At 34.7% G+C, this 26,237-nt stretch overlaps 1 protein-coding gene across 4 annotated transcripts in view; it reads right to left on the bottom strand.

Annotated features, from left to right (window-relative positions):
- The window catches only part of LOC126971279 (protein ECT2), a 62,550-nt gene extending 38,018 nt beyond the window's left edge, over positions 1–24,532 (bottom strand). For 3 of the 4 annotated variants that reach the window (XM_050817499.1, XM_050817501.1, XM_050817502.1), the window contains exons 1-2: positions 24,268–24,532; positions 16,140–16,338 (exon numbers count right to left, since the gene is read on the bottom strand). In XM_050817499.1, the coding sequence (XP_050673456.1) occupies positions 16,140–16,338; positions 24,268–24,340 (272 nt within the window). In that variant the 5' untranslated portion in view covers positions 24,341–24,532. Of the gene's footprint in view, positions 1–4,293; positions 4,695–16,139; positions 16,339–24,267 lie in introns of those variants that run through there. The other variant, XM_050817500.1, reaches the window with a different exon arrangement.
- Between the last annotated feature and the right edge of the window lie 1,705 nt (positions 24,533–26,237).

Below are 26,237 nucleotides of genomic sequence, written 5' to 3'. Positions count from 1 at the left end.
CATCTTCGGGCTGATGGTGATGATGAATTATTGAATGTTTTCTCTCTCAGTGTTTTAATAAAAAAATAACAAACTTCCTTTTAACTGCTTGTATAACTAAGTATATGGCGATGAGGCAACTTGTGGTGCCTTTGATTGACCATTAATAACAGTAATATTATAAGAAATCATATTAAAACCGATAAGTTTATAAATAATTTAACATAAATGTATTTCTGTATCTACTTTAGATAATATTGAAGGGAAGGCGCAATGTTGAGTTATACTATATATTACGACGATTATGTAGAAGAAGAAGAGCATTATTATTTAGTGATCATTAAAAAATTATAATAAATTTATGACGTAGCAATTATGAGCGTGTTAAATTAAATCTTAATATATATAAATTACGTGACACGTTGTTTGTCCGCGAGGGACTCCTAAACTAATGAACGGATTTTAATGGGGATTACTTCATGGAGTGCAGTTAGGTCCAACATGAGAGATAGGATATTTTTTATTTCGATTTGGGACCCATAATTATTTTCATTTTCAGTATTTGTTTTGTATGGACATAATTTCTATGAGAGAATTTAGTGACGCACGGTTCGACAGTTCCGCTATGAAACAATTTCATTATAACAACAGGGAGCATTATTTACGAAATAATTCTTGATATTTTGAAATATTATTGGCAAATTCCAAAAAAAATTATTATCTATTAAATTATTTTTTATTATCTACAGAACAACGTCTGTCGGGTCAGTTGGTTATTAATAAAATTTTGATTAAATCATTTTGACCATGCATGAATACATAGTTTGATAATAATTACTAATTAGGTTTTTTCTTGTACATGACACTTTATTTAATTTCAGGTAAATTTATCTTTACTAGCCCGAGATATTCATACGTCTAGAAAGAGCCTGTTGTTACTAGACAACCGAAGAAAACAGGCGAGGTTTAATACTTTAGTGTGCGTGACATGCTACGTCTTACACTCGCTATTTGTTAGTGTGCGTGCATGCTTCAAAATAGAGGTTAACAGTCAACCTCAATTTGCTTCGACGTTTTCCCAGCTGCCACTGTCTATTTAGAAGTATAAATGATCGAAGCATAATTATTATAATTTTTAAGTTTTAACTTTGTAAGTATGATGCATTCAAGAACCGCACATTATGACCAACATAAAAAAATACTGTTTTGTGAGAACAAAGTAATTATGCTATTATTGCTAAATAATAACATCGATTTCGATAAAATTATTTCATTCAAATATCGAATATCTCTATAAAAAACAATGATATATTCTTTGACATCTATTCTAATATCAGTCGAGATTATGTTTATGTTCGCAGTGAAATGTCAATTTTACAAATGTTACTCGCAAGTAAGATGTCGAACGACATGATAGTTGGAGCATCAGATCATTTATGTGTATTAATTGGTCCAAGGTTGGGGCCGACTCTAGTTTGCTTCTGAATTAAAACACTGACAACTGCCACGAAAGAGTAAAAAAGCCGGTTAAAAGTAAAAAGACGTGTAAATACATAGCGACACGCATATACTTACACTAATACAAGCCGATTGGCCGCCATTATGAGATTTGACATCGTCTGTGACAGATCAGTTTGCGTCGCAATAAAATATTTTGAAAATGCCGTCGTGCGTTGTGAAAAAGTGTAAAAACAATACTATAAAAGTATTTTTCGCCATATATGACTATTTAAGAGAGAAAAAATTGTGTAACTAGGTATCCCCCGTAACCGCACTCACACTAGCATAAAGGTGCTTCACTTGTTAGTATCACGGCGCGGAGTCCTTCTTTTTTTAGTCGTCCGTGACAACTGCCAGAAAACTTTCATAACCGCCTTTACTGGTCAAAATTTATAGTGGTTTCTGAATGCAACATGCAGGCTTACGTATTGAAAGCGATGGATTTACACTAGGGGCAGTTGGGGCAAGTGCCCATCGCGGCAAATTTTTTAGGGCGGCAAAATTTTTAAAGTAAAAAAACCTTTTTTTTAGTCTTATCAATATTGCCCAATATAATTAATTAATTCTGTTTAAAAAAAGTCAGACGTGTTACGTATAATTATAAGTCATTCTTAGTGCCAAATTTATAGTTAGAAAAAAACAAATATTTATTCATATTTTTAGAATATTTAACATATAATAAAGTTTCTGCAATAAATTAGTTATTTTATTTTTGAAAAATAAATTATATAAACTATAAGTTTATGTAAAAGTCCAGTATTGGGGCGGATTGTTTTCGGTGCGCAGGGGCGGCATTAAGTTTAAATCCGGCCCTGCGTATTGGGGGTAGATAATACACCCGTCTTTAATTGCTTTCATTATGTAGGTACAGTCACTTATACTACTGTGTTTCATTCAAGCAGTAGTGTGCGTAATATTTACTTTAATTAAATGTGTTTAAGGCATTTTATATAGAAAAAGCTTCATGCACTTTTTACCCATATTTTAAGGCGACACTAAATGCCAGCGACCTTGAGCGGTATGAGTTCACGGCTGCCGGCCCACCATCTATGTAACAAAGCCAATATTTTCAAAATTCTTAGGTCGAAAACAGTTTATATGCTTACAATCCTCGTTATTCACTACTAATCTGAATAAATGAACCTACATAAAAAAGTACCAGCTATAAGAATAACTTTTCTGAGAGAAGTACCAAAAAAATACGTCACGCCATGCCAAAAAACTTGTTTAACTTCAAATAAAAGTTAACTAAAACCAACAGCAAGCATTAGCAACCTACAAATAAGACTTAAGGATACGTGTAACAGGATTAAGTAGTGTTCATAGCTCGAAATGCTATACTTTCACCACAAAACTTGTCTAAAAACACCATGTTTGCGTGTTTTCTGCTTACTCTTCGCCTTAACTATGTTCAATTTCACGTTCCACGTACGCGATTTTTTTTTAAAGTTGTACAAAGTTTTCGCTTACGTATTTATATTTTCACAATTGTAATAATTGTGAGTGTAATAATGTGTTGCACAGTCAAGAAATTTGATTTGCGTGCGTACCTTTTCGCTGACTTATTGTTTAAAATATCTTAAAGTTTATATTCGTACTGCACAAAGGTCATATTAGCGTTTCAAAGAAAAATAGCCCTTAGTATTATCAATTCTCATCAGCAATTTAGGCTTTAGGGGGTACGCGAATCAGATTCCTTGACTATACATATTATCCTTCATCACCAATCATACTACGAATAAATCTACTCCCCGTGATATATTATATTTTGTAATGAGCTGATAAATCCGAATGACTTATCTATTAACGTAGATATGAAAGTGTCAATAGATATCACTAAATATTTAACTAGTGTTGTTAAAGTTCGTCCTAAATATATCGATATCGACATAAAAATTTGAAATTAACTTAAACATTGTTTTACAATCATTCTTTAAAAGGCATTTAGTATTTGACGTTTGAGTATTTTTGTTGCATCACTTTGCATATATCGTTATTGAAATGATGAGGCTGTAAATGTCGATGATTTAGTGGCATTGAGTTTCTTGCCACTTCTTCACATTAAATGTGGTAGTGGTGGTAAATGTATAAAAAAAAAGAAAACTTGACATTCAAAAGTGTAATTTCCTTGACCTACGTGTGAATAAAGTCATTTTGATTTGATTTAAATCCATTATGACGCTCATCATTGCTTATATATACTTTCACTCTGGGTTATCCTTAAGAAGAAGTTAATTTATAACCCTAAAAGTGAAGGTAGGGAGAGTCCTCCAGAGCATATCGCGTTCTAATCCAGCCTTGTCAACATCCAACTATGGCCACCTTAAAAACTAATGTCAATGACGATGAACCCTCGTATACTCAAATGACGCGACATTTCGGCGAATTTCCACTATATAGCGCGACGTCACAGAGAACTGTATTCACCGTACCCACTACCTACTCAACGATAGCGGGCATGGATCGATTGAAATAGTTCTGACGAATTATATAGGTATGATTCCCGCGGAATGTAAGCAGTCATACGCGCTATTCGAATTGGGTTATTATAACACAGAATTGTAGACTAAATACGTCACTTAAATAATTCACTGACGAGTATTAACATGGAAATATACAAGACTATTCTTTGATCTTACTGCTGAGAACACGCTGAGATATTTGTTCGCGTCAAACGAAAGTGTTTCGGGGACAGTCCGATTATAACAACATTGTTAGCGAATTTCAGTGGATTAGGTAGGTTATGGTGAGTAATGTAATGTTCGACTAAAACACGAGAAAAATCTGTGCCGCAAACTGTAGACTATCACGTACGTGTCGCATCTGACCGAAGCTCCTTCCGGTGTCTTCGGCTCGGCAGCCAGATTCTGCATAATGTATTCTTCTTCCTCGGGAGTGGGTGGTAACCGTGTCGGTCCCATTATACACTTGTAAACTCCACTAAATCACACACAAGTCCGTTTAGAGAATAGCACACGTCCAAGGTACAGTTTATCACAATTATTTGATAACAACACGTCGTACTTTGGTAGCATTTTTAAATAACAAACACTTCAACTAGTCCGAGCGATTCATTCTCGTCGACAAGCGAACACAGAAACGCAACTGCGGTTTTATTGACGCAGTTTTAAGTGTATGTTGGTATATTGGAACAAAGACGAAACGGCAGCTACGTTGTGCGTTAAACGATAGAGTGAAAAACAGTCGAGTGGAATGCTGGCCGAAAATAGCGTGGAGCGTGCGTCGCGACGCAAGGGCGGCCCCGTGCTGCGAGATACCGCCGGGGTTCCTGACTCTCGACTCACGGATTCACATACAACAGTTCCCCAACAGATGGTTTGGCGCTATAGTTGCGATATAACTGTATCAATGGGAGGCTCCGTTGCACAGTATACCGGTTTTTTTTTATGAAAATAAGGGACGAGACGTGCGGGAAGTTCCAACCCCAAAAATTCTGTGCGGCACTACAACTGCGCTCATCACCTTGAGACATAAGATGTTAAGTCTTATTTGCCCAGTAATTTCAATAGCTACGGCGCATTTCAGATCTAAACACACAGTAATGCTTACACATTACTGTTTGACGGCAGAAATAGGCGCCGTTGTGGTACCCATAATCAAGCCGGCATCCAGTGCAAAGGAGCCTCCCACTGGTAAATTATGGGTAACTACACTGGCCTTCAAAAGTAAGTATCACACTTTTAAAATTGGGATAACGTTTTAAGTTCACAAGATATACTTTCGAAATAAAAAGGACTCCAAAGAGAATTTAATTTTGTACATAAAAACTTTATAGTCGGTAACCTTGTTTTAAGAATTGGCTGAAAAAAAACTTCAAAAACAAAACCATTCCTTTTTCAAAGTGGACGTTTCCGAATTACAATTTTACCATTCACATTTTTCTTTCTGTTTTAAATTTTTTTCAAGATCGATGCAAATATCGATCGAAAAGCACATAACATTTATTTATCATGCCTCTTTCAGTTGAAGAATGTGCTAGGATCATGGCTTTTCTGGAACAAGGCATCAGTATGCGTCGTACTGCAAGAATGGTGGGTGTGACGGTACGAACGGTCCAGAAGGTAAAGCGAAGGTACGAAGAGACTGGACACCATCTGAGGAGACCTTGTAATGGCAGACCCAGGTGTACCAGTGCCCGAGAAGATCGTTATATTATTTCCACTGTGTTAAGAAATCGCCACCAAAATGCAGTTGAAGTCCAGCAACAGCTACTTCAGACCCGGAGGGACTACATTTGTGACAGTACAATGAGAAGAAGACTTGCTGAAGCAAATTTGAAACCCCGAAGACCAGCGAGTGGCCCAAAACTCGAGAGACAGCATCGAGCAGCGAGACTGCGATACGCCCGTGAACACATGCAGTGGGATGAAGAAGAATGGTCAAGAATTTTGTTTGCAGATGAGTCTCGATTCTCCCTTTACACTTCTGACGGAAGGCGAAGTGTTTACAGGCGACCTAGTGAGCGATATCTTCAAGCCTGCATCTCAGAAAGAGTCCAATACAGTGGAGGCAGTGTACATGTATGGGCTGGCATATCTTCAGAAGGTCGCACAGAGCTAGTAGCCATAGAAAATGGCACCCCCACTGGGCAAAGATATACTCAAGAGATTCTCAATGAGTATGCAGGGCCGTATTTACCAAATATGGGTGATGGATCGATGCTGATGCATAATAATGTCCGGCCACACACGGCTCATATCGTACAAGAGTATATTCAGGAGGTCGGTATCAGCGTGATGGCTTAGCCATCAAGAAGTCCTGATCTCAACCCGATTTAACTCGCATGGGATGAGCTTGGGAAGCTAGTCAGAAATCGCAGACCACCACCTACTATCCTCAGGGCACTAAAGCAGGCCCTGGTAGAAGAATGGGAGAATATTCCTAAACATCGGCTCCAAAACCTAGTGTTCAGTATGCCAAACCGGCTCGAAGCTGTAATCAGAGCTCAAAAAGGCAATACCAGTTATTAAAAATTAAATAACATGTAATACATTTTAGTTGAATCTTTTTACACTAAACTAAAAATGTCTATTTTCATTGTTTTATCTTTTTTAAGTTAAAAATGTTACTAATGCATAATTTTAGTTTCTAAGAATTAAAGCGTATAAAATTTGCAAGAAAACGTTTTTAATCTTAAATCTCTACCTTCTATAGTTAAGAAAAAAAATTAATTTGAAAAGTGTGATACTTACTTTTGCAGGCCAGTGTAGATTATGGGTAGCACAACGGCGCCTATTTCTGCCGTGAAACTTTATTTTATTAGCATTATTGTGTTTCGGTCTGAAGGGCGCCGTAGCTAGTGAGATTACTTGGCAAATGAGACTTGACATCTTATGTATAAAATACCATACCATCATGCGTATCAAATACCATCAACTGATCGTCCTGCTCGTCTCATCCTTTAATTTAATAAAAAAAAACTATTAAGAATTCCTCGTCTAAGCTATAGGTCCTATATTAAATGCCTCCGAACAAAGGCTGGTAAGAGTTATTTAAATTTCCTTAGATAATTTATAAGTCTAGATAGAATCTCTTGCTGCTACAAAGGATGAAAACAGGCCAGGTTTATTACATAAGTGTGCGTGACAAGGCACCTCGTACTAGAACCCGCAACCTCTCTCGGGTTCTGTCCGAGCTCTCTTCCAACTGAGCCAACCGTACAAGTGGCGTATGGTTCGTAATACTTTGTATGTCTTGTTCAAACTTTCAGGCTGTGGCTCCATCAATCTACAGGATCTAATTTACAGTTGATAATCCCAATAATTGCATTTTAAGAAATTGACTTATTAATACAATAAAAAATATAAAAAAACTACGTTTTTAAAAAACCGACTTCCACTTTTTTTACTATTTTTTTTTACGAATTTACTTTAATACACCTCACCTCTTACGCAAACCTTTAATTGTAATAAAATACTATTATTTATATGGATAGGTTGGTTTTAAGTCGGTGCCAAGCCCTAAACAAAATAAAACTTAATATTATAAACAGCTTATTTACTGTAATTACATATTAAGGTTGTCTGGCCACGCGTGTCTGTCCGCTTGGGTTGTTTTGTTCTCGACGAAGCTATCCCGCTCAAAGTCACGCGTGGCGAGTGTAGGTACCTTTGGCTTGTAGAAGGTAGTAGTTTTATTTTTTACTTTTAGTGTCGGTTTGTAGTAAATATATATAATCAAATACACAATTAATAATTACATCATCCACGTAGACAAAAATTTTCATAAAATGAAAACTACTGGGCCAAACTATATAAAATGACCAAATGGCAACTATTCCGCGTCAAACTAAATTAAATCGGATCATAAATCTCAGAGTAATCGGTCTACGTACATAAAAAAAAACTACCGATCGAATTGAGAACCTCCTCCTATTTAAAGTCGGTTAAAAATATACAATAATAATAATTATTAATAGTCGTTCGTACACAAGTGTAGGTATATTGTCGTACGCTCATTCAAGCTCGTAAGTACAATCTGACGCACGCCTAGTGAGATTTAGTTATTTTTTGGCAAGCCATTCAACGTGAATTCAAAACTAAATACTATATTTACAGGAGGACGCACACAATGTGACAATATTGTCGATCACAAATTGAAACTAACTAAGAAAATGTACGTTAAGTCAACATTTTCTGAAAACTAACATAATTTATGCGTCAAAATAGAGTCTCTTGCTGTAAGTCAACCGATAAAACTGGCCAGGAATATTAGTTTAGTGTGCGTGATAAGCTGCGTCTTACAATGTCTTATTAAACTAAATTTTACAATCATTATAACTTTTCCTATATTTGATCGATTGGATAGTTTGTTTCTTTATTTAATTTGTTATTAAATCATGTTTTAAATACTGTATATTTCGATTTGAAAATAATACCTAGTTGCGTTATCATTTTATCAATACAAACATCGGTTTACAAGTAAAAATATCCATCATAGGACTTCGTATCACCTTACATAACAGTGAGTCACCAAATCAAGCCGGTAAACGTGTAAATACATAGCCCCCACGCATACATTAACACTAATACAAGCCGATCGGCCGCCATTATGAGATTTGCCATCATCTGTGACAGATTAGTTTGCGTATATTAATAATATTTTAAAAATCCCATCGTGCGTTGTGAATAAATGTAAAAACAATACTATAAACGTATTTGTGGATATATGATTAATTAAGGGAGAAAAAATTGTGTATCTGGTATACCCCGTAACCGCACACATACTACCATAACGGTGCTTCACTTGCGAATATCACGGCGCGGAGTCCTTCTTTTTTTACTAGTCCGTGGTAGTAGGTACTATTTTTGACAAACTCCTAAGCCCCGAGTAATGTACAAAAATGTTCCGATCATTAGAGTTCCTACTAAACGAACGATACATTGATTAAAAGCACGTCAAATAATTATTATACTACGTTCAGGGTGAAGTTATATTATATTTTGCAATGACAAACGTTTCGCATTGCGTGCGAATACCTGATACGACCTCTAATTGATTCTAGATTAATATATTGTTTGCAACATATCGGTAATTGTTCATTGTATTGCAAATTACTTTTGCCTTCGATAATTAACTTTTACAGATAACGCCGTACACTTTCGAAATTCATTTCCATATTCGCTCGTTTTGAAATACATGAAAAAAAACACGTCGATTAAATGCTTGACGTGTGTTGTATGGAAAATTGTAACGCCCGAAATGAGTGTTAGTTTTAATAGTTATATTGTCAGTAGTTGAAATAATATGAAGTGATGTTATAATATTATTATGAGTTAAAATTTGTGAGGTTGTAGATGGTAATTAATCTCTGGATCTAATGGAGCTATTTTGAAAATTCTGTTACAAATACAAAGCCACTTTTTTTATGAGTGTCATACATATACTATAGGCAGGAGCGTGCATTGGTTTTCTAGTAAGGTAGGCACTGTAGATCTAAGTAGTCGTAGTAGAGCTTTGGAATATGAAAAAAATTGTTTACCGATGGTATTTAGTATCTAGCGTAAGGAAAAATTGTATGAGGTGTTCAATAGAAGTTAGGTTATAAAGTATCGGAACCAAATAAACTAAATGAACTTTAACACTAGTGCTATATTTATTGAGGTTCAAACGAGACAGGCACTGCCTAATTGCCTATATGATATGCACGCCCCTGACTATAGGCTTCCCGAAAAAAAGACAAAATGCAAAGCATAAAATTTTAATAAGCTTCCTAAAGACGCTGAAAAAAATCATATTTACCTAAACTAAGTAGGTTCAATAATTGTTGTGCTTAGTTACTCGTACTTAGACCAAGAGCTGACTTCAAAAATAATAAATAGTTTTAAAAAAACTAAAAAACACGCTTTATATAAAATTCAGCTAAAAAAATAGAAAATAAATTTTAATAAATTTAAATTGATAATAGTGTAAAAAAATATATTTCATTATAAACAAAAGCGTGGGGTGTAGAAGAGTTATTATTTTAATAATATCTTAAAAAGCACCCCACGCTTTTTATTTACATAGAAATATATTTTTTTTATAATAATTCTTCTAAACCCCACGCTTTTGTTGGAGGCCCTAAAGCTACAATAATGGAAAAATTCATTTTTAGATTTTAAAAATCTCTATTTATTACTAAACGCAGCGTAAAGTTACTCCAAGTTAAAAAACTTTTTATCTTTATCTTACCTTTGTTACATGACATGAAGTAAATAATTTAAACTTTACAGTGCGTTAATTAATAAGATAGTAAAAAAATTTGAGATATTTGCAAAAAAACCAAACTACTTCTTTAGTAAATTCTTTCAAAAATCATGTACAACTTATCCAGAATTCAATGACAACAGATTCATATTTTTCCGAAACTGCTAAAGAAAAAAGTTGACCATAAAAGGACTATTTAATTTTTATGGAACAGGAGCAAAAACAAGCATACGGGTCATCTGATGTTAAGTGATCCATTAATTTAATTACTATCTAACTAGAATACGTATTAATAGGCATAATAAACCTTGAGTAAATATTAAATATGACGCCCTAGAGAAATCCGAATGAAATTCGTTGGTAAAATTATATACTAAAATTGGCAAACTAAAAAAAGACGGCAAAATTTTTCCGGAGATTTTTTTTAACTTCCTTGAAACAAATTATGGCTTATAATGTCTCTATGAATAATCTCTTGTAGGTCAGGAATCATGATTCGACAAAAAATGCGATAAAAATCATACATTACTGAAATCCACGAATAGAAACTGTTGAATATCTGGATTCAACCGAAGAATTACTTTAGAAATACTTAAGAATGGGAATAAAAACAATAAGAAATTTCCCAATCACAGAAGTCATAACGTCAAGAATATTTTCGCGATGACGATAGATTCCCTGAAAAGATTTAGACACACTCGCTCGGTGGCAGATTGTAATAATAATTATGATACATGGAGCAAACAACGGGACCTGACTCATCAGTTATCCCAGAAGAATTTATACGTAGAGCCTAAAGTTATTTTCTCGGGAAACAACAATGAACTGATCGGGGATGGATTCAGAGCAGCGACCGTTTACAAAAACAAATATATTATAAATCAAATTAATTATTGTACCACAACATTGCACTAAAGTGTGTGCTGTGGTAAATCTTTCTGCACTGCACCTGTTTCTGTATAGGATTTTATGTGACCCTGTGGTTTTTTACTTGACATATGAGCAAAAAGTGCAATGTACCGCGCGCTACATATGTCTGCCAAATATTTCGGATAGGAATACTCTTTACCGTTTCGTCATACAAATTCTAAGAAAATATATCGATATGGCTATTGCTTCCGCTACGATTTAATGAATTAACGGTTTATATATTATAGTGTTTCTAATGTTAACTTGTTAATGTAATTCTGTTCTTTCTGCACGCAGGTAATTGTTTCATCAATCATGTTTTTAGCATAACTATGGCGTTTCTCCTCTTGTCTCAAGGCATCTTATAAGAGTAGGTATCTAGCACACTTGCAGAGGACTAAGCCTGGTTCTTCGATAGGGTGCCTTCGCAAAACTCAATTGGATTGTCATGCCATGCAATCACCGTTAACATTACCACTGCTCGTTTGTGTTAGATTCCAAATCCGTATAAAAATAGTTCATTTATATTTTGCCCATTACCAAACCGTGCCGCTAAGGATTTTTGATTGACATAAAAATCTTATCGGTAATGCAATTGCGCTCGTCACTACTTATGAGATATGATGTGAAGTCACATTATTTACTTATTTATTTATAGGACAACCAGTAGTTGTTCCATTCTAATACGCTTAAAATATATCAAATATTAACAAATAATGAGTTGAATGTACAACAAATTAAGGTGTCACAACATGCACAGTCTTTGCTTCCGTGTCACCAAGAAAACAATAATATAAAATAAAGCAAAAATTATAAAATCAAGATACGAATTTGAAAAGAAGAAAAAAAAAAAGAAGAAGAATATTAATCATTTGGCGCCTAACAATCTCGTAATATTTTTTTTAAACGCAGGTAAAGAATCTTTAAAAATATCTACTTCAACACAGATGGAGTTATAACTTCTTGATAGACGTGGTATGGGAGAAAATTGCTTAAGGTTAGTTTTGGCAAATGGCTGATGGAACAGGCCAGCTCCGACCTGCGCACGCCTTGGTACTCGGCGGGGAACTCGAAAGCTGATGGAGTGCACGAGTGATGGACTGTCGAGCTGATTTCTAATTATTTTATATAAAAATATTAGATCTAGTATTTGTCGTCGAACAGAAAGACTTTTCAAGTTAAAGTGTGTCAACTTATCGCAGTACGATGGCAATTGCTTATGTACCCAACAAGAAAAAGCAAGGTGCCATAAGAACCGTTTTTTAATGCGTTCATTAGCATTTAGTATTTATTTTACTACACAATAATGCTTGCACATTACTGATTCACGGAAGGAAAAAGCGCCTCTGTGGTACCCATAATCTAGCCAGTATCAGGTGCACAGAAACTTATTATGTAATTATCAATGTCGTACATAGGCCATAGCTGAATACACCACGTAAGGAAATTTTATCAAATGTTTGGTAGTTTGTGAGAGAAAAGCAACATCCATCATGTTGTTTTAATGTGTTGATTGTTTATAGTGAAGATCTCAAAATGAGACATATAAGGGTATTTGACGTTGCATACATGAGTTTAAAATAATAAGCATTTTTCAATAAAGGTTCATGCTCAACGTGTACGTCAGTATGATAAAAATACTAAGGTCTTGGGTAATTTGTGATCGGCTGTTTACGGTTCACTAATAGCAATGAATTGAATCGTCGTATTGACAACAAATATCTCGGCAGCAGATTCACAAGAAGCTGCAAATAACCATGAAATGATGCCGTTCCCTTAGCACCTATTGCATTACTGTGTTTGTACATAGAGAAGTAAGTAACACGTGGCGTACCTATATACTACAACTTTTTTTATTTTATTTTATTTTATGGAATAGGAGGACAAACGAGCGTACGGGTCACCTGGTGTTAAGTGATCACCGCCGCCTACATTCTCTTGCAACACCAGAGGAATCACAAGAGCGTTGCCGGCGTTTAAGGAAGGTGTACGCGCTTTTTTTTAAGGTACCCATGTCGTATCGTCCCGGAAACACTGCACAAGGAAGCTCATTCCACAGCTTTGTAGTACGTGGAAGAAAGCTCCTTGAAAACCGCACTGTGGAGGACCGCCACACATCCAGATGGTGGGGATGATATCCTAACATGTGGCGTGTCGTGCGAAGGTGGAATTCGGCGGCAGGAATCAACGCGCCGAATACAACTATAAGGTACACCACATAACACAATAATGGTAGAGAGTTATTTCAAAATCGCAGACAGACAGAACAATTCATGTACACGTATATGGATAGTAAGGAATGTTCTAAATATACGGCGAGATCAGGACTCAAGTGCTGTAAAGTTCCAACCAATGATTGTTTCATTCCCAAACGATCCGCCGGTCGCCTCGTTGTAACAATCATTTCATATTAAACATTCTCCATTATCAAGGATGTGTTCTGAGTACAATCGATTTTCCGCGTCCATAAAAGGTTTTGATATTTTTCATGACACAGTGACAAGTCTGAAAAAAAACTAACCGCACACTTCTGTTCGTAAATAATAATAATAATATGTTAGTTGATATTCATACAAACTATTTCTTCGTTATATTGTATCTATTATTTTTAGTAATTAGCTTAAAATCTGTATTTTGTATTTAAATTAATGTCTTGCAATGAGAGTGGCGTATGCACCAGTAACTGGCATTCATACCAGATTATGTACCTATTAGACCATAATTATTTTTAATTTTTTGTATGTAATGCTGTTGGTGTGTCAATAAATAAATAAATATTATATGCCTGTCTTCTGGTGCCATATCTAAGACACCAAATCGTAACAGTTCTATTAATTCTAGTGGTACATAATACCTACCGGGTAGTTACTGTTGTAGGTACTTATGTTAGCACGCAATTATTTTTACATAGAAGTACCTAGACAGTTTTTTTTTTTCAATTTAAAACATTTAATTCCCGTCCATTGGTTGTGGTTCAGTAGACATATGAGTTGCAAGAGGCTTGGTAGCTGAAGTATGATACAATTGGCCTAGTTGACCAGCTAACGACAGGGTGTCGAATTTGCGTGACGGTGTGCGTGCGCAGCGTAAAAAATCGCTGTGATAAGTTTTCCTTAACGCGCCAAAACATCAGGTAATGGATGAGACATTCAATAACTTTCGAGGAGAAGGGGAGGACTTAATCTCTATTTGAGCATTATCTAAATTCTACATGAATGTAATCACAATTTACGTTGACAGATTGGTAATTTATTGCCAACCAGCCATTTAGCATCTTCACAAAGGTATTCTTATATTTTTTACCACAATGCTTACCTTCTATGTGCGACGATTCGAAAGCTTAATTATTTTTTGATACAATAATTAGCAATATGGACACGAAAAGTATGTGATAAACACAAAGATATTGACATAAACTGTGAAAAATATAAATCTATTTTTATTCAACGCGTAAACAAACGGATGTTACAGAAAAAACATCGTCAATGTAAAATGTAAGATCGAATGCGGCGAGGGCCGAATGTGCCAATATCCATTGATTGGAAGTAGCGGCTAATAAATTATACTAACGGCACAACACAATACATATGTTATTCAATGGTATCCGATACGACAGACAATCTTTAAAACATTGTTTATTTCTTCTGTTACGTTTCAACGAGCCGGTAATCAAAATGATGATTTACTAGAGGTAGTTTGTCGACGAAAATGCCTAGCTTTTAAGATGATAAAATAACGATAATAGAATACATTAGTGGCTATTTGTCCATATAAACTTTCACGACTGTTTTCTTCTTGCTTTTTAGCCCTAGATCAAAATTTTTTTAAAATAAAATCAATATCATTACTATCTTTGTCTCTCTGTTTTTCTTTTTTAATACTTTTGTTTTTCTAAGTACTAGAAGTACTTCAAATAGTGCTTAAAATGGTTAAGTAAAATTATACAGGCTGCAAACATTGGCCTAGTTTACAAATCCTACACCAATAAGCGAAAAAATTAAAACATACCGACACAAAATATTTCCTTCCCATCCAGTTTCAAAATTTCATTACGTTTGGTTAATTTTTCGAGGACAAATATTTTCGAGAACGATACCCTGAATTTTGAATTTTTTCCCACAATCATTAGTCGTAGCTGCAGAAGTCTTAATCGCACTGATGATTGTCTTGCCCGCGTTGGAGCGACCGCGTGTTATTTTAGAATCTTTAAATCTGTAAAAAGGCTCAGCTAATAATATTTCCTCTAAATGACGTTTTTTAAACCTTAATATTTGAAATGCTTAACAACATAAATAGCCGCTCCGTTTCGATACACCTCACCCTATCCGAACCTCTCAGGAACACCATCATTTTGGTTTTGGAAACGTTATATTTCACACCATGAGCATTAGCATAGTGTTCACAGACTGAAAGCAGCTTCCTCAACCCCTCGATCGAAGGGATGAGAAGCACCACATCATCAGCATAGCTCAGGTTAAAAGCAGCGATAATGAATAGGTACTGAATGTTGTCACCTGCGATTAATCTGACATTCTAACACTTGTTTAACATTGTGAAGTATGATTGAAATATGCTATAAGCTTATTGAAGTGATAACTTCTTAATGGAGGGTAAAACACTTCGTCACGTAACGCGTTACGGCGTCAGTCGGTCTGGATTACCTGCCTCTCACGCTTACGGCAGCACGAGGCAGGCTCCTCCTCTCTCACTCTAATCAATTGTTACTTTTATAGGATTAATTAATAATGATACTAAAAATGTATATAATATATACCAAATTACATACCTATAAAAAATATTAATTAATAAGCTTTTCTCACAATCACAATTTCAATATTAAATATTTCAACTTAGATTAAGTTATCACTTCTGTCGGGCGTCCCGAGACACACACATTTTTTTTAAAATTAGATTTCTGCGCATTTAATAAAAAAAAACTGCTTGGGGCGGTGTAGTGCTGTAGAAATCATAACAGCACCAATTCATGGAGCGAATGGGATTGGGAAAAATCCTACTAAGTCTTAGTAGCAGTTACAACTCACCTATACTTTGCTTTATGGGCCGCATCGAAGAGGTCTCCTTCGAAGGGCGAGGTAACGAGGTAAGCCGGGGTCAGCTGCGGCGCCGACAGCGCCTCGGGTTCGGCCACAGTGAGCACGCTGCCGAGCCGCTCACACGCCGCACGCACTCGCTCGCACTCGAGACAAACCTCACTCACGTACACCACCGCCGGCGACGAATCTGTCACACAAAACACAAATTAAAGGTTTATATATATATTCTAGGAAATAAGATCAAAAGGGGATTATTATAACAAATTTAAATACAACCTACCAAAAATTTCCAAACAAGCTACCATCTAAATAGTTTCATAAATACATACAAAATAACGACAATTAATATTCGAAAAAAGGACATGTCCATCGGAGACATCGCCTTTTATAGAAAATTTCACCCTCTGCACCTGTCACTTTCTACAATACTGTTAATTATCTCTTATCTACTCTGTCCATACTCCCAAATTAGTAGCATTGTTTTTAATTCCCCAAATATACCTATACTGTTATAATTTTTTTAAACACGTCAAGCATTTCTTTGAAGAAAGTATCATTTGGTCCCTTTTTTTTATTTATTTATATACGTCAAACAAGATAAATAAAAATGTGTTACAAATAGTTTTATGTTGTTCGTAAAACTTACATGTTTAGCCAATCCATTCATTAGCATGCAAATTAGTGATTTCCTACAAAATTCATTGACACTATGAACATGTTATCACACAGAAATCTTAATGAGTTAAAATATACAATAATATTAAGTAGTAGATTATAAAAGACCATTGCATTTTATTAAATAAGTAATGATATGAAATATTTTTCATGTTAAGTTGTTTATAGCGTTACTGTGATTTCTCTATTCGTTAAGAATTAATTACGCAGAAACAATTCAGAATTATACATTTACTAGCTGACCCGGCAAACGTTGTTTTGCCATATAAATTGTATTGATCTTTTGCTTGCTAGTTGATAAGAGATGGCGCTAGTTGTATTCAGTAGTAACAATCACACTTCTTTTATATTTTGTACAATTCACACTATAGTTTTATAAATTATAGCCTATTTGTTATTCTGGTGTGTAAGCTATATAATTGTAAAATTTCATCAAAATCTATTCGGTAGATTTTGCGTTAAAGAAGTTCAAACATACATCCAGACATACAAACTTTCACATTTATAATATTAGTAGGATTAAAAGGTGGGCTCGGAGATCCTTATCAGTTCTTCTCCCCATTTCAAAGCCCCTTAACGAACTGATATAGCTTCATAACGTTAACCAAGTGTTATTGCAATATGTTAAAAAGGCATAAAGGGCATTTATTTACTCAAAATTCCTTTAGAATTCTTTTTGATGTCATTTCTAATATACTAGATACTACTACCGCTTCGGAAACAAATGGCGCTCTGAGAGAGAAGAAGCGGCGCAATAAACTCTCCCAGCATTCTTTTTTTGCGCTCTTTTTAATAAAAATATACAATATTATGTTAGTGTCACTCCCTATAGTAAATAAATATATTTCTATAATATACTAGCTGACCCAGCAACGCTGTATTGCCAAATAAAGTAATAAAAAAAAACAATAATTAAAATTTTTGGGGGAATAAAATATAGATGACGACCTCAGACCTACCAAATATATCGTACTACAATAATTATTATATTCGATTGCATTCTTGCAACCCTATTGCGGATTTGTGCATGGAACAGAAAAATATAAAAATCGCGATACGAAAATAGGTGTTGATCGTAGACGGGTGAAAAATTGAAGTTGTATGTATTTTTAATGCTGAATCATAATAAAATAAAAAAATATATATTTAGGGGTGGGTTACCCTAATCATTTAGGGGTATGAAAATTAGATGTTGGCCGATTCTCAGGCCTACTCGATATGGTAAGAAACACCGGGACACGAGAATTTTATATATATAAATAAAGATACATTTCAAAAGATATCCCGCTATTGTTGAAGCATGGATGTCCATGTTCTTGACCGCTCTTGTGCCTTGACCTGAAAGGCTATCGTGCGTTTTGTTAACTAAAAGAACTTCTATCAACACAGGAGTGTATAAAATTGATTGTTATTCAAGTGAGAAATTGTCTTTTAAGGTGAGCGTAAGAAGCGTATGATCTATTTAAGAAGTACTCTGACGTGATTCGCTATGACATACAATGACCCACGAATTTTTTATATTTACAATTAATGGTTCGCCGCCCAGTCGGAATCAATTAAACGCGAGTAAATCTTCAGTTCATACTGCTGGCTAATGCGTGGGACCCACTGAAACTAACTGCAATCACTGTACCACCAACTCCACAGTACATTAAAGAATGGATGTGGGTAGAAGTAATATCGACAAAGTTCGATTTGGGGTATATGTCACATTCAGACCTGAGAAATACTATAAAGAAAGCAGGTTAAAACACCAAGAATAAAAGAGCGGGTTAGAAAATGAAAAAAGCCCGGGAAATTTGTTATGACCGTGGAAGTTGTGTTAGTTTCCGATAGGTAGTAACATGTCCAGATATTGTAGTATGCACCTCAAAATATATCGCCATCTTTCTGCTTGAGATATATCGGGCACTCATGCAAGAGACCAGCCACGGCAGATTATATCTGGTCGCTACATCTCATAGGTCATCACACACGCGGTCGGTATTTTAGTCTCGCCAATAATCTCGGTCGGAGGTCAAAACTAATATACTAGTGTATAGCGCTATAACGCGCAAAATTCGCTGACGAATCGCTAGAAGCAATCTATTTATCTAACATTCACCTCCCCTGATGCTCGCTTGTAAAGCCTTGTGTTTTGCATATACCATAACCACTTGTAAATATATACCTGCTATATTTCGAGTCTTGAAATAAAATGTGAACACTGAAGCTGTATCGACTTGACCACTCGCCTTTCAAAAAAAGGCACAGACTTGGCGAAAACAGACATTCCAACAGATGTTTCGTATGCGGTCAAACGTATCGTCATGGCGGACATCTCAACAGCCATTCAACTCCGAAGACCAACTTCAACGTTGTCATGGGAGACTTCAACGAAAAACTGGGCAAACGTACCGACGATGAGTTGAGAGTGGGGCAATTTGGTTATGGAAATCGGAACGCCCGAGGCCAGATGCTGGCTCATTTCACGGAGAAGAAGGATCTCTATATAATAGACTCCTTCTTCATGAAGCCAGAACAACGCAAATGGACTTGGATCTGCCACTATTGATTGCAGAATACAAATGGTAAACTCATTACAGAAGACGAAATTCATTACGAAAACTTCAAAGCTTACATTTTCGTTTCAATGTAAGAAATAAGATTTATTGCGGAGAGATAACAGAATCCTTGGCCAAAGTAAACCTTTTGTTTTTAACGGACACGTAAGTATTATTAAAAGCCGTGTTCCGTGTATACCCAAGAAGGACATTCAGTCTCGAGTAAGTCGTGAGACATATAAAATAAACAAAATTTATCCGATTGCTATAAACCGCATCCGAAATTAACCAGATGCTGGCGTTCATGGTATTCTCTTTGATACTGCTCGCCAGGGTTCGCGAATTCGATTCGTGCGATGCATATATTTTATAAACAATTTTGAAAACAATGAAATTGGGTTACGATGGTGCTGTTTATGAATCGGCATTGTTCCTTTGAAGAACCGTGATCATCGTGACGTCGTCATTTGAAAGTGACGTAAGCAGTTCATTACAAATTGGAATTGACTCAAAGTTAGGAATTAATTTTATAGTTTTACATTCAACTAAAATTTGCGATCTGAGATCGTTATTTTAATCTATTTCTTGTTTTTGTCAATTTAATGACCGAACATCTAACATTTTGATCTCTTTACTTGATAAAAAACAACCATCTATGGGATGAATTAATGGTATTTTTAGGTTTTGGTATTTGTATAAATGTGGCAAATAAGCATTTTCAATGTTACGTGGATTTGGGAATGAAGATGGACCGGACCTATTGTAATTCATTTACCAGTGGGAGGTTCCTTTGCACAGGATGCCGGCTAGATTATGGGTACCACAACGGCGCCTATTTCTGCCGTGAAGCAGTAATGTGTAAGCATTACTGTGTTTCGGTCTGAAGGGCGCCGTAGCTAGTGAAATTACTGGGCAAATGAGACTGAACATCTTATGTCTCAAGGTGACGAGCGCAATTGTAGTGCCGCTCAGAATTTATGAAATTTTCAAGAATCCTGAGCGGCACTGCATTGTAATGGGCAGGGCGTATCAATTAGCATCAGCTGAACGTCCTGCTCGTCTCGTCCCTTATTATCATAAAAAAAAAAAAGAAAATCAGCTATTCACTATAGATAGAGGGATGACATTTGGATTTATAAAAATTTTCATTAAGGATTAAATATAGACAGGACCCCAATAATGTAATGAGACAGTTATTAGCTTTTATATGTTCCCACCAAAAGGGCTTGAGTCTACCCTGGGGATGAAACCTTATTCGACCACAATGGCCCAGAATGAGTTGAGGAGCTTCACAACAACATTTGGATTTGGAGCACTGTTTACTTAAAAGTAAGTAAGTAAGTACTTATAAAGGTAGACCAACACTACACATCCCTGTAATTCGGATTCGGATTGGACACAGTGTGTCAGCATTCATACAAATAATACTATGGTTACATCGGTCCGTCAATAATCTTCTCCTGAACAGAGATCAACGGACGAAAGCAGGATCTAGTGCGTACACTCTATGACAACTCTGGACCATGTTTTCACGAGTACTGATCACTCTAATCGGAATGTTCTAAATATAAATTTGAAGATATGGAATACAATATTATTTAAAAGAATCACAATTACAAGCCAGCCAATTTAATGAATCGTTTTTGCACATTATATAATTGATTGGGTTCCATGACTATTTATCCATATCAAACTCTTTGAAAAGTCAAGTTAGAAAAATGTGTACATTTATTTAACTAAATCTAAACTTCTCTAATAAAAATAGTAAAATATATGTAGGTCCAATGCACATATAGTTAAATTTTAGTGTTAATATACAAATGATTTCAGTTTTGTTTAGTGTTAATTCCGCCAATATTTGTCTTTAAACAATTCAACACGTGTTTCGCCTCTACTGAGAATCTCGATGTAAAGACAAATATTATCGGAATTAACACTAAAGAAAACTCATGCCACTCAAAAAAAAAACATTTGTATAATATTATGGATTACTGCAAAGTAACGCCTACTTCAATAAAGCGTTAATATAGCCAAAATTAAAAAACATGTGAGGACATTCACAAAATATAAACATTATTTACAAAAATCACAAATTTGAAACTGATAAATTAGTTAGCATATAAGTTAATATTTCATGGGCAATCCTCCCTTCCACTTTTATATTCAACTTAATTTCGCTTTTGAAGTTTACTAATGCATAATTAATTAAGTATAACTATTCAAACATCTGTCATTGACAGCCTGCCATCTCCTTATCTGACATCTAGAACCATATTCATCCCAATGAAAAGTTGAAAAAAGCAAGATGCATTGAAATACAATTAAACAGTTAATGTAAGAGAAAGTCATATAATATGTGATAATTAAATCACATCTTTTAACCCATATTATTGAAATTAAAGTGCAAGAAAATATGTATAACCTACCTAAACTTATCTTTATGTAATTTTTTTTAAAGAGTGCCATTCATGTTATACACTAATATAACGAATAATACACGATATAACAAAATATTGTTACTATTATATTATTACACAGCACAACCCTATTTAAATAATCTGCAGAAAGTGCCAGTAACAGCTGAAATACTTACTCATGTTAATATAAAATCCAGATTGTAGAATACTATTAACATTATATTTATGATATGTTTTGCCCAAAGCAATAATTAATTGAGAATTTAAAAAATCACCATAAGATGTGATATTAAATAAATACCCATAACAGATACTATACATATATATGTATGTATTATATAATTGGTATGGTGTAAAGAGGCTCCTGTTTCCGCAGTTAAAGCACTTTAAAGTAAATATTTATAGGACAAATCTGATCTATAATAAAAATACTATAAGTAAAGAAAAAACATTATAAAAACTCCTATGCATATAACAAACACAATCCTCCACCAAAGCAGTTTCAACATTTCATTGTCAAATTTTATTGAAAGATTAGAAAATTACTTATTTATAAGAATAATATCCATATCACATTTGAGAAGCTAATTGATACTTGTAAAAGATTAAAATATTAAATAGATAAACAGGACAGCCAGGCCACTCTAGTTGCGAGAATTTATACACCTTAAAATACTGCGCTGGATTCTTGGTTTGAGTAGCTAAGATAAAATGTATATTTTGTTGTTAAATCCCTAAGATGATGCCCCGTAACAGAACTGTTTTAGTAGTTGACACTTTATAGCATTTAAATGGTCATTATCAAATCCCTTTTAAAGTTATTAGTTTTTATGAATCAATAATGAGCTAATAACAAACATGGGCATTCAAATTTTGTACACATTAATGTATACAACAAAAGCTCTCTATTGTGCAGGTGTACATGCAATACACATGCTGGTAACAGTGACTCTGGAAATTTTGTATCAAAATTATAGGTGCTGCGCTCTATACCATATGGACCATAAACTCCGTATTCCAGAAGGTATCTCAATATGCAATTCGTGATCAAGTGTGTATCATCACTGTGCCAAAAAGAGACAAATTACTCTAACAGCCTTACAAATAAACATGGTATAAAGTTATACCTGAGAATAAACCAAGAATATTCAAAATGTTGACTATATCGGTGACAACACAGTTAATACAATGATAATTCTGAAGTTTTCCAAATGTCAAACAGCCTTGCAAATAAGTGTTTATTCGGACATATAACATTTCCCATATTATATGTCCGAATAAACCAATCATAAGCAAAATGTCTGTTTGTAAACATTTGAATATTCTCGGTTTATTCTTTGGTATAGCTTTATACCATATTTATTTGTAAGGTCGTTAAACTTTGGTTACATAATGAGACACCTGGAATACAGATAAAAAAAAACAAAATTGAATAATTAACCTAGAGATTTTTTTATTTTCAAAATTGGAAAATTATCTTAGCAAAACATAATTATTGGTATTTAGATTTATAGCATCACTTATATTATGTAGTTTCCATCTATATAATACAATGAAGGCTCTGCCCTTAATTAATATAGGGTTATTAATATTTTTCAGGCCTGACTTCTAAAGACGTAAATAGGGAGCTTTATGTGTATTCACAACATTCACTCAAAACCTCATCATGCAAGGAACTCACATCCTCCACCAAGATAAGAACGTAGAGTTTCTACCAACGCTAGCATGGTTGTCATGTGCATGTTGTTGTACCACACTATACTCCATCAGCTTATGCAGTGCCTAGTAAGATCATATCCAAAAAATATCTTAAATAAATTTAATGTGATAAAATAAACATAACAGAATACTAATTGGATATCCTCCAAGATGACATATACATTTACCAGTAAATCTACATTGATAGTAGCTTCAAAATATTCAGTGTTTAAAAGAACAGTCACAGAAGATATCCCCTAAGTAGCTATAGTTAAGAGTATGATGTTGAAGTTCAATAATTCACAAGTATTATCACATGACAAATATGTAAACAACTTGTTACATGGTGCCTTTGTGTTTCATTTCTCAATTTAAAAAGAATACGTAATATATTATTAGTATTAACATACGCATATTAGCAAAAACTTAACAGTACTTTATGCTTAGTAAAAACCTTGTGTGTTAAGGTCAAATTTCGACATTACCTGAACATTAGATAATGTTTAGAAACTAAATGTATTAGGGTTATTTGAACAATATTAATATAAAACTACAGTTCTCTTTCAAAACAGCAGAAATGGCATAGTTATATAGTAAGTAATTAAATTTTTTAAGTAATATTTCGTGCAATTATTAGGAACCGTTTAAATTAAAATAACGATAATGTTTACAACTGTGTAACTGACTATGAAAATATAGTGGTCATTTCAGATACGAATGAAGAATAGAAATACAAATTGGAGTTAAATGAGATAATAAATATTTCTTAATAAAAAAAAGTACCATTATTTTCATCAGTTTTGTCAGATACAGCGGTGCTTCCTGTTTGTGACATACCCCTAGACACTTCGTCCATCTTGCGTAGTACAGTACGTTATTACACTCAGAAACATAAATGAAATTTAAAGATATAATACACTTTCACACACATTCTAATGAAACCATAATTTTAAGTAAATTTTAAAAGAAATACAGTTCTTTTCAAGAAAAAGCACGTTAAATACATTTTTATACAAATTCAGATTACAAACACAAACGTAACTCAATAGCATTGCCACAGACTAAATTAAAAGTTATCAAATTAAAAATAAACGAAATTAAACAGATAATATTATATGCATAGGTAGATATTTTTAGTCTACGTCTATGGTCTGACCCTATCACATTGAGTATGTAACAATGTAATTGCAAAGAGTTGCATGATAATAATAATAAATACATTCAATGTCAGACATCAGTTTTTCTCACTCTTTTCTCACATTATGATATTGACTGTAACATCCAAAATTAGACAAGCCGAGCGAATTAAACATGAGTCAAGACACCTCACTCAATCTAGCATGTAGTCATCAACAATAGCATGTGAGGGCAGTAGCGATAGCAGAGTTATAGTGACATTATACAGAGTATTGTGTATAGTGTCACTTTAATAAAATATTTAGTATTTGGAAATCGAACACTTTTTCTATCGAGTATATTATTACTAGGAGATATCTGTTTTAATAGATGTCACTGATTACAGATCACATTTAACTAATGAACATCAAACTGACAATTATTTAATTATAATAATTAACTTTGAAGATAAATTTATTCCTTTAGAGCTTCTAATATTAACATGCTTAATGCTTCTTCCTGGGTAACAGTTTATACTAACAGTTATTACTTTTAACATACATACATATAATCACGCCTGTTTCCCGTAGCGGTAGGCAGAGAACACTTCTTTCCCTTGCTACGATCCTTACGTACTTGTTTCACATCGTCCACTTTCATTATTCCCTTCATACATGCTATTCGGTTTAGGGTACTCTTAACCTGGCCTTTTCTCAAGACGTCCCTGATTTGGTCTTGAAACGTCCGCCTAGGTCTACCCCTTCCAACACTTTCATACACACTCCTCTTATATACTTTTTTCGTCAATCGTTCTTAATCATTCTCTCGAAATGGACAATCCATCTCAGCATATTTTCCTGCATTTTTATGACTACATCTTCCTTCAGACCACAACGTTTCCTTATCTCACTATTTCTTTTCCTGTCACTCAACTTAACTCCTATCATACTTCTTAACGCTTTCACTCTCAATCTCATCATGTTTCTTCTGCCATACCCAACTTTCACTTGCGTACATGAGTGTCGGGACCAACACCCCCTCATACACAGCCAAACGAGCCTTGTTAGACACCCTCCGACTGTTCATAAAGGAGTGCAAAGCTCAATTCACCATGTTTCCTGCATTCATTCTTCTTCCAATACCTGTTCAATTATATCATCTCCAACCACCATCCCACAGCCTCATCTCTTTCAAACACCATCACTTTCGCCTTCCTTACATTCATCTTCATTCCCTTTCTAATAAAGCTATAAAAGCTCAACTCATAGCAGTTACCATCTCCTGCAACTCCTCGGCTGAAGACGCAAGAAATACTTGGTTACCAGCATAGAGAAAACATTTGAGCAAATAACGGATAGTGCTTGTATAGAATTCCAATAAAGAGTTTGCAATGCTCGTATGCTCACACCGTTCACGGACAATGCTGACCACAATTCATTCCTCACTACTCTATCATAGGCTTTTTCTAGACCCACGAACGCGCAATAGACCTTCCTGTTTTTAGCCAAACACTTTTCGGATATGCACCGCAAGGAAAGGACCTGATCCGTACATCCCATTCCCTTTCAAAATCCCGGTTCTGCATCCCATACTTTTTCGTCTGTTCACAACCCTTTCAATCAACACTTTCGCATACA

The sequence above is a fragment of the Leptidea sinapis genome, chromosome 23 (genome assembly GCF_905404315.1).
Source record: "Leptidea sinapis chromosome 23, ilLepSina1.1, whole genome shotgun sequence".
NCBI lineage: Eukaryota > Metazoa > Arthropoda > Insecta > Lepidoptera > Pieridae > Leptidea > Leptidea sinapis.
Note: the sequence above shows the minus strand (reverse complement) of the source record. Positions and strands in the feature narration are given on the sequence as shown.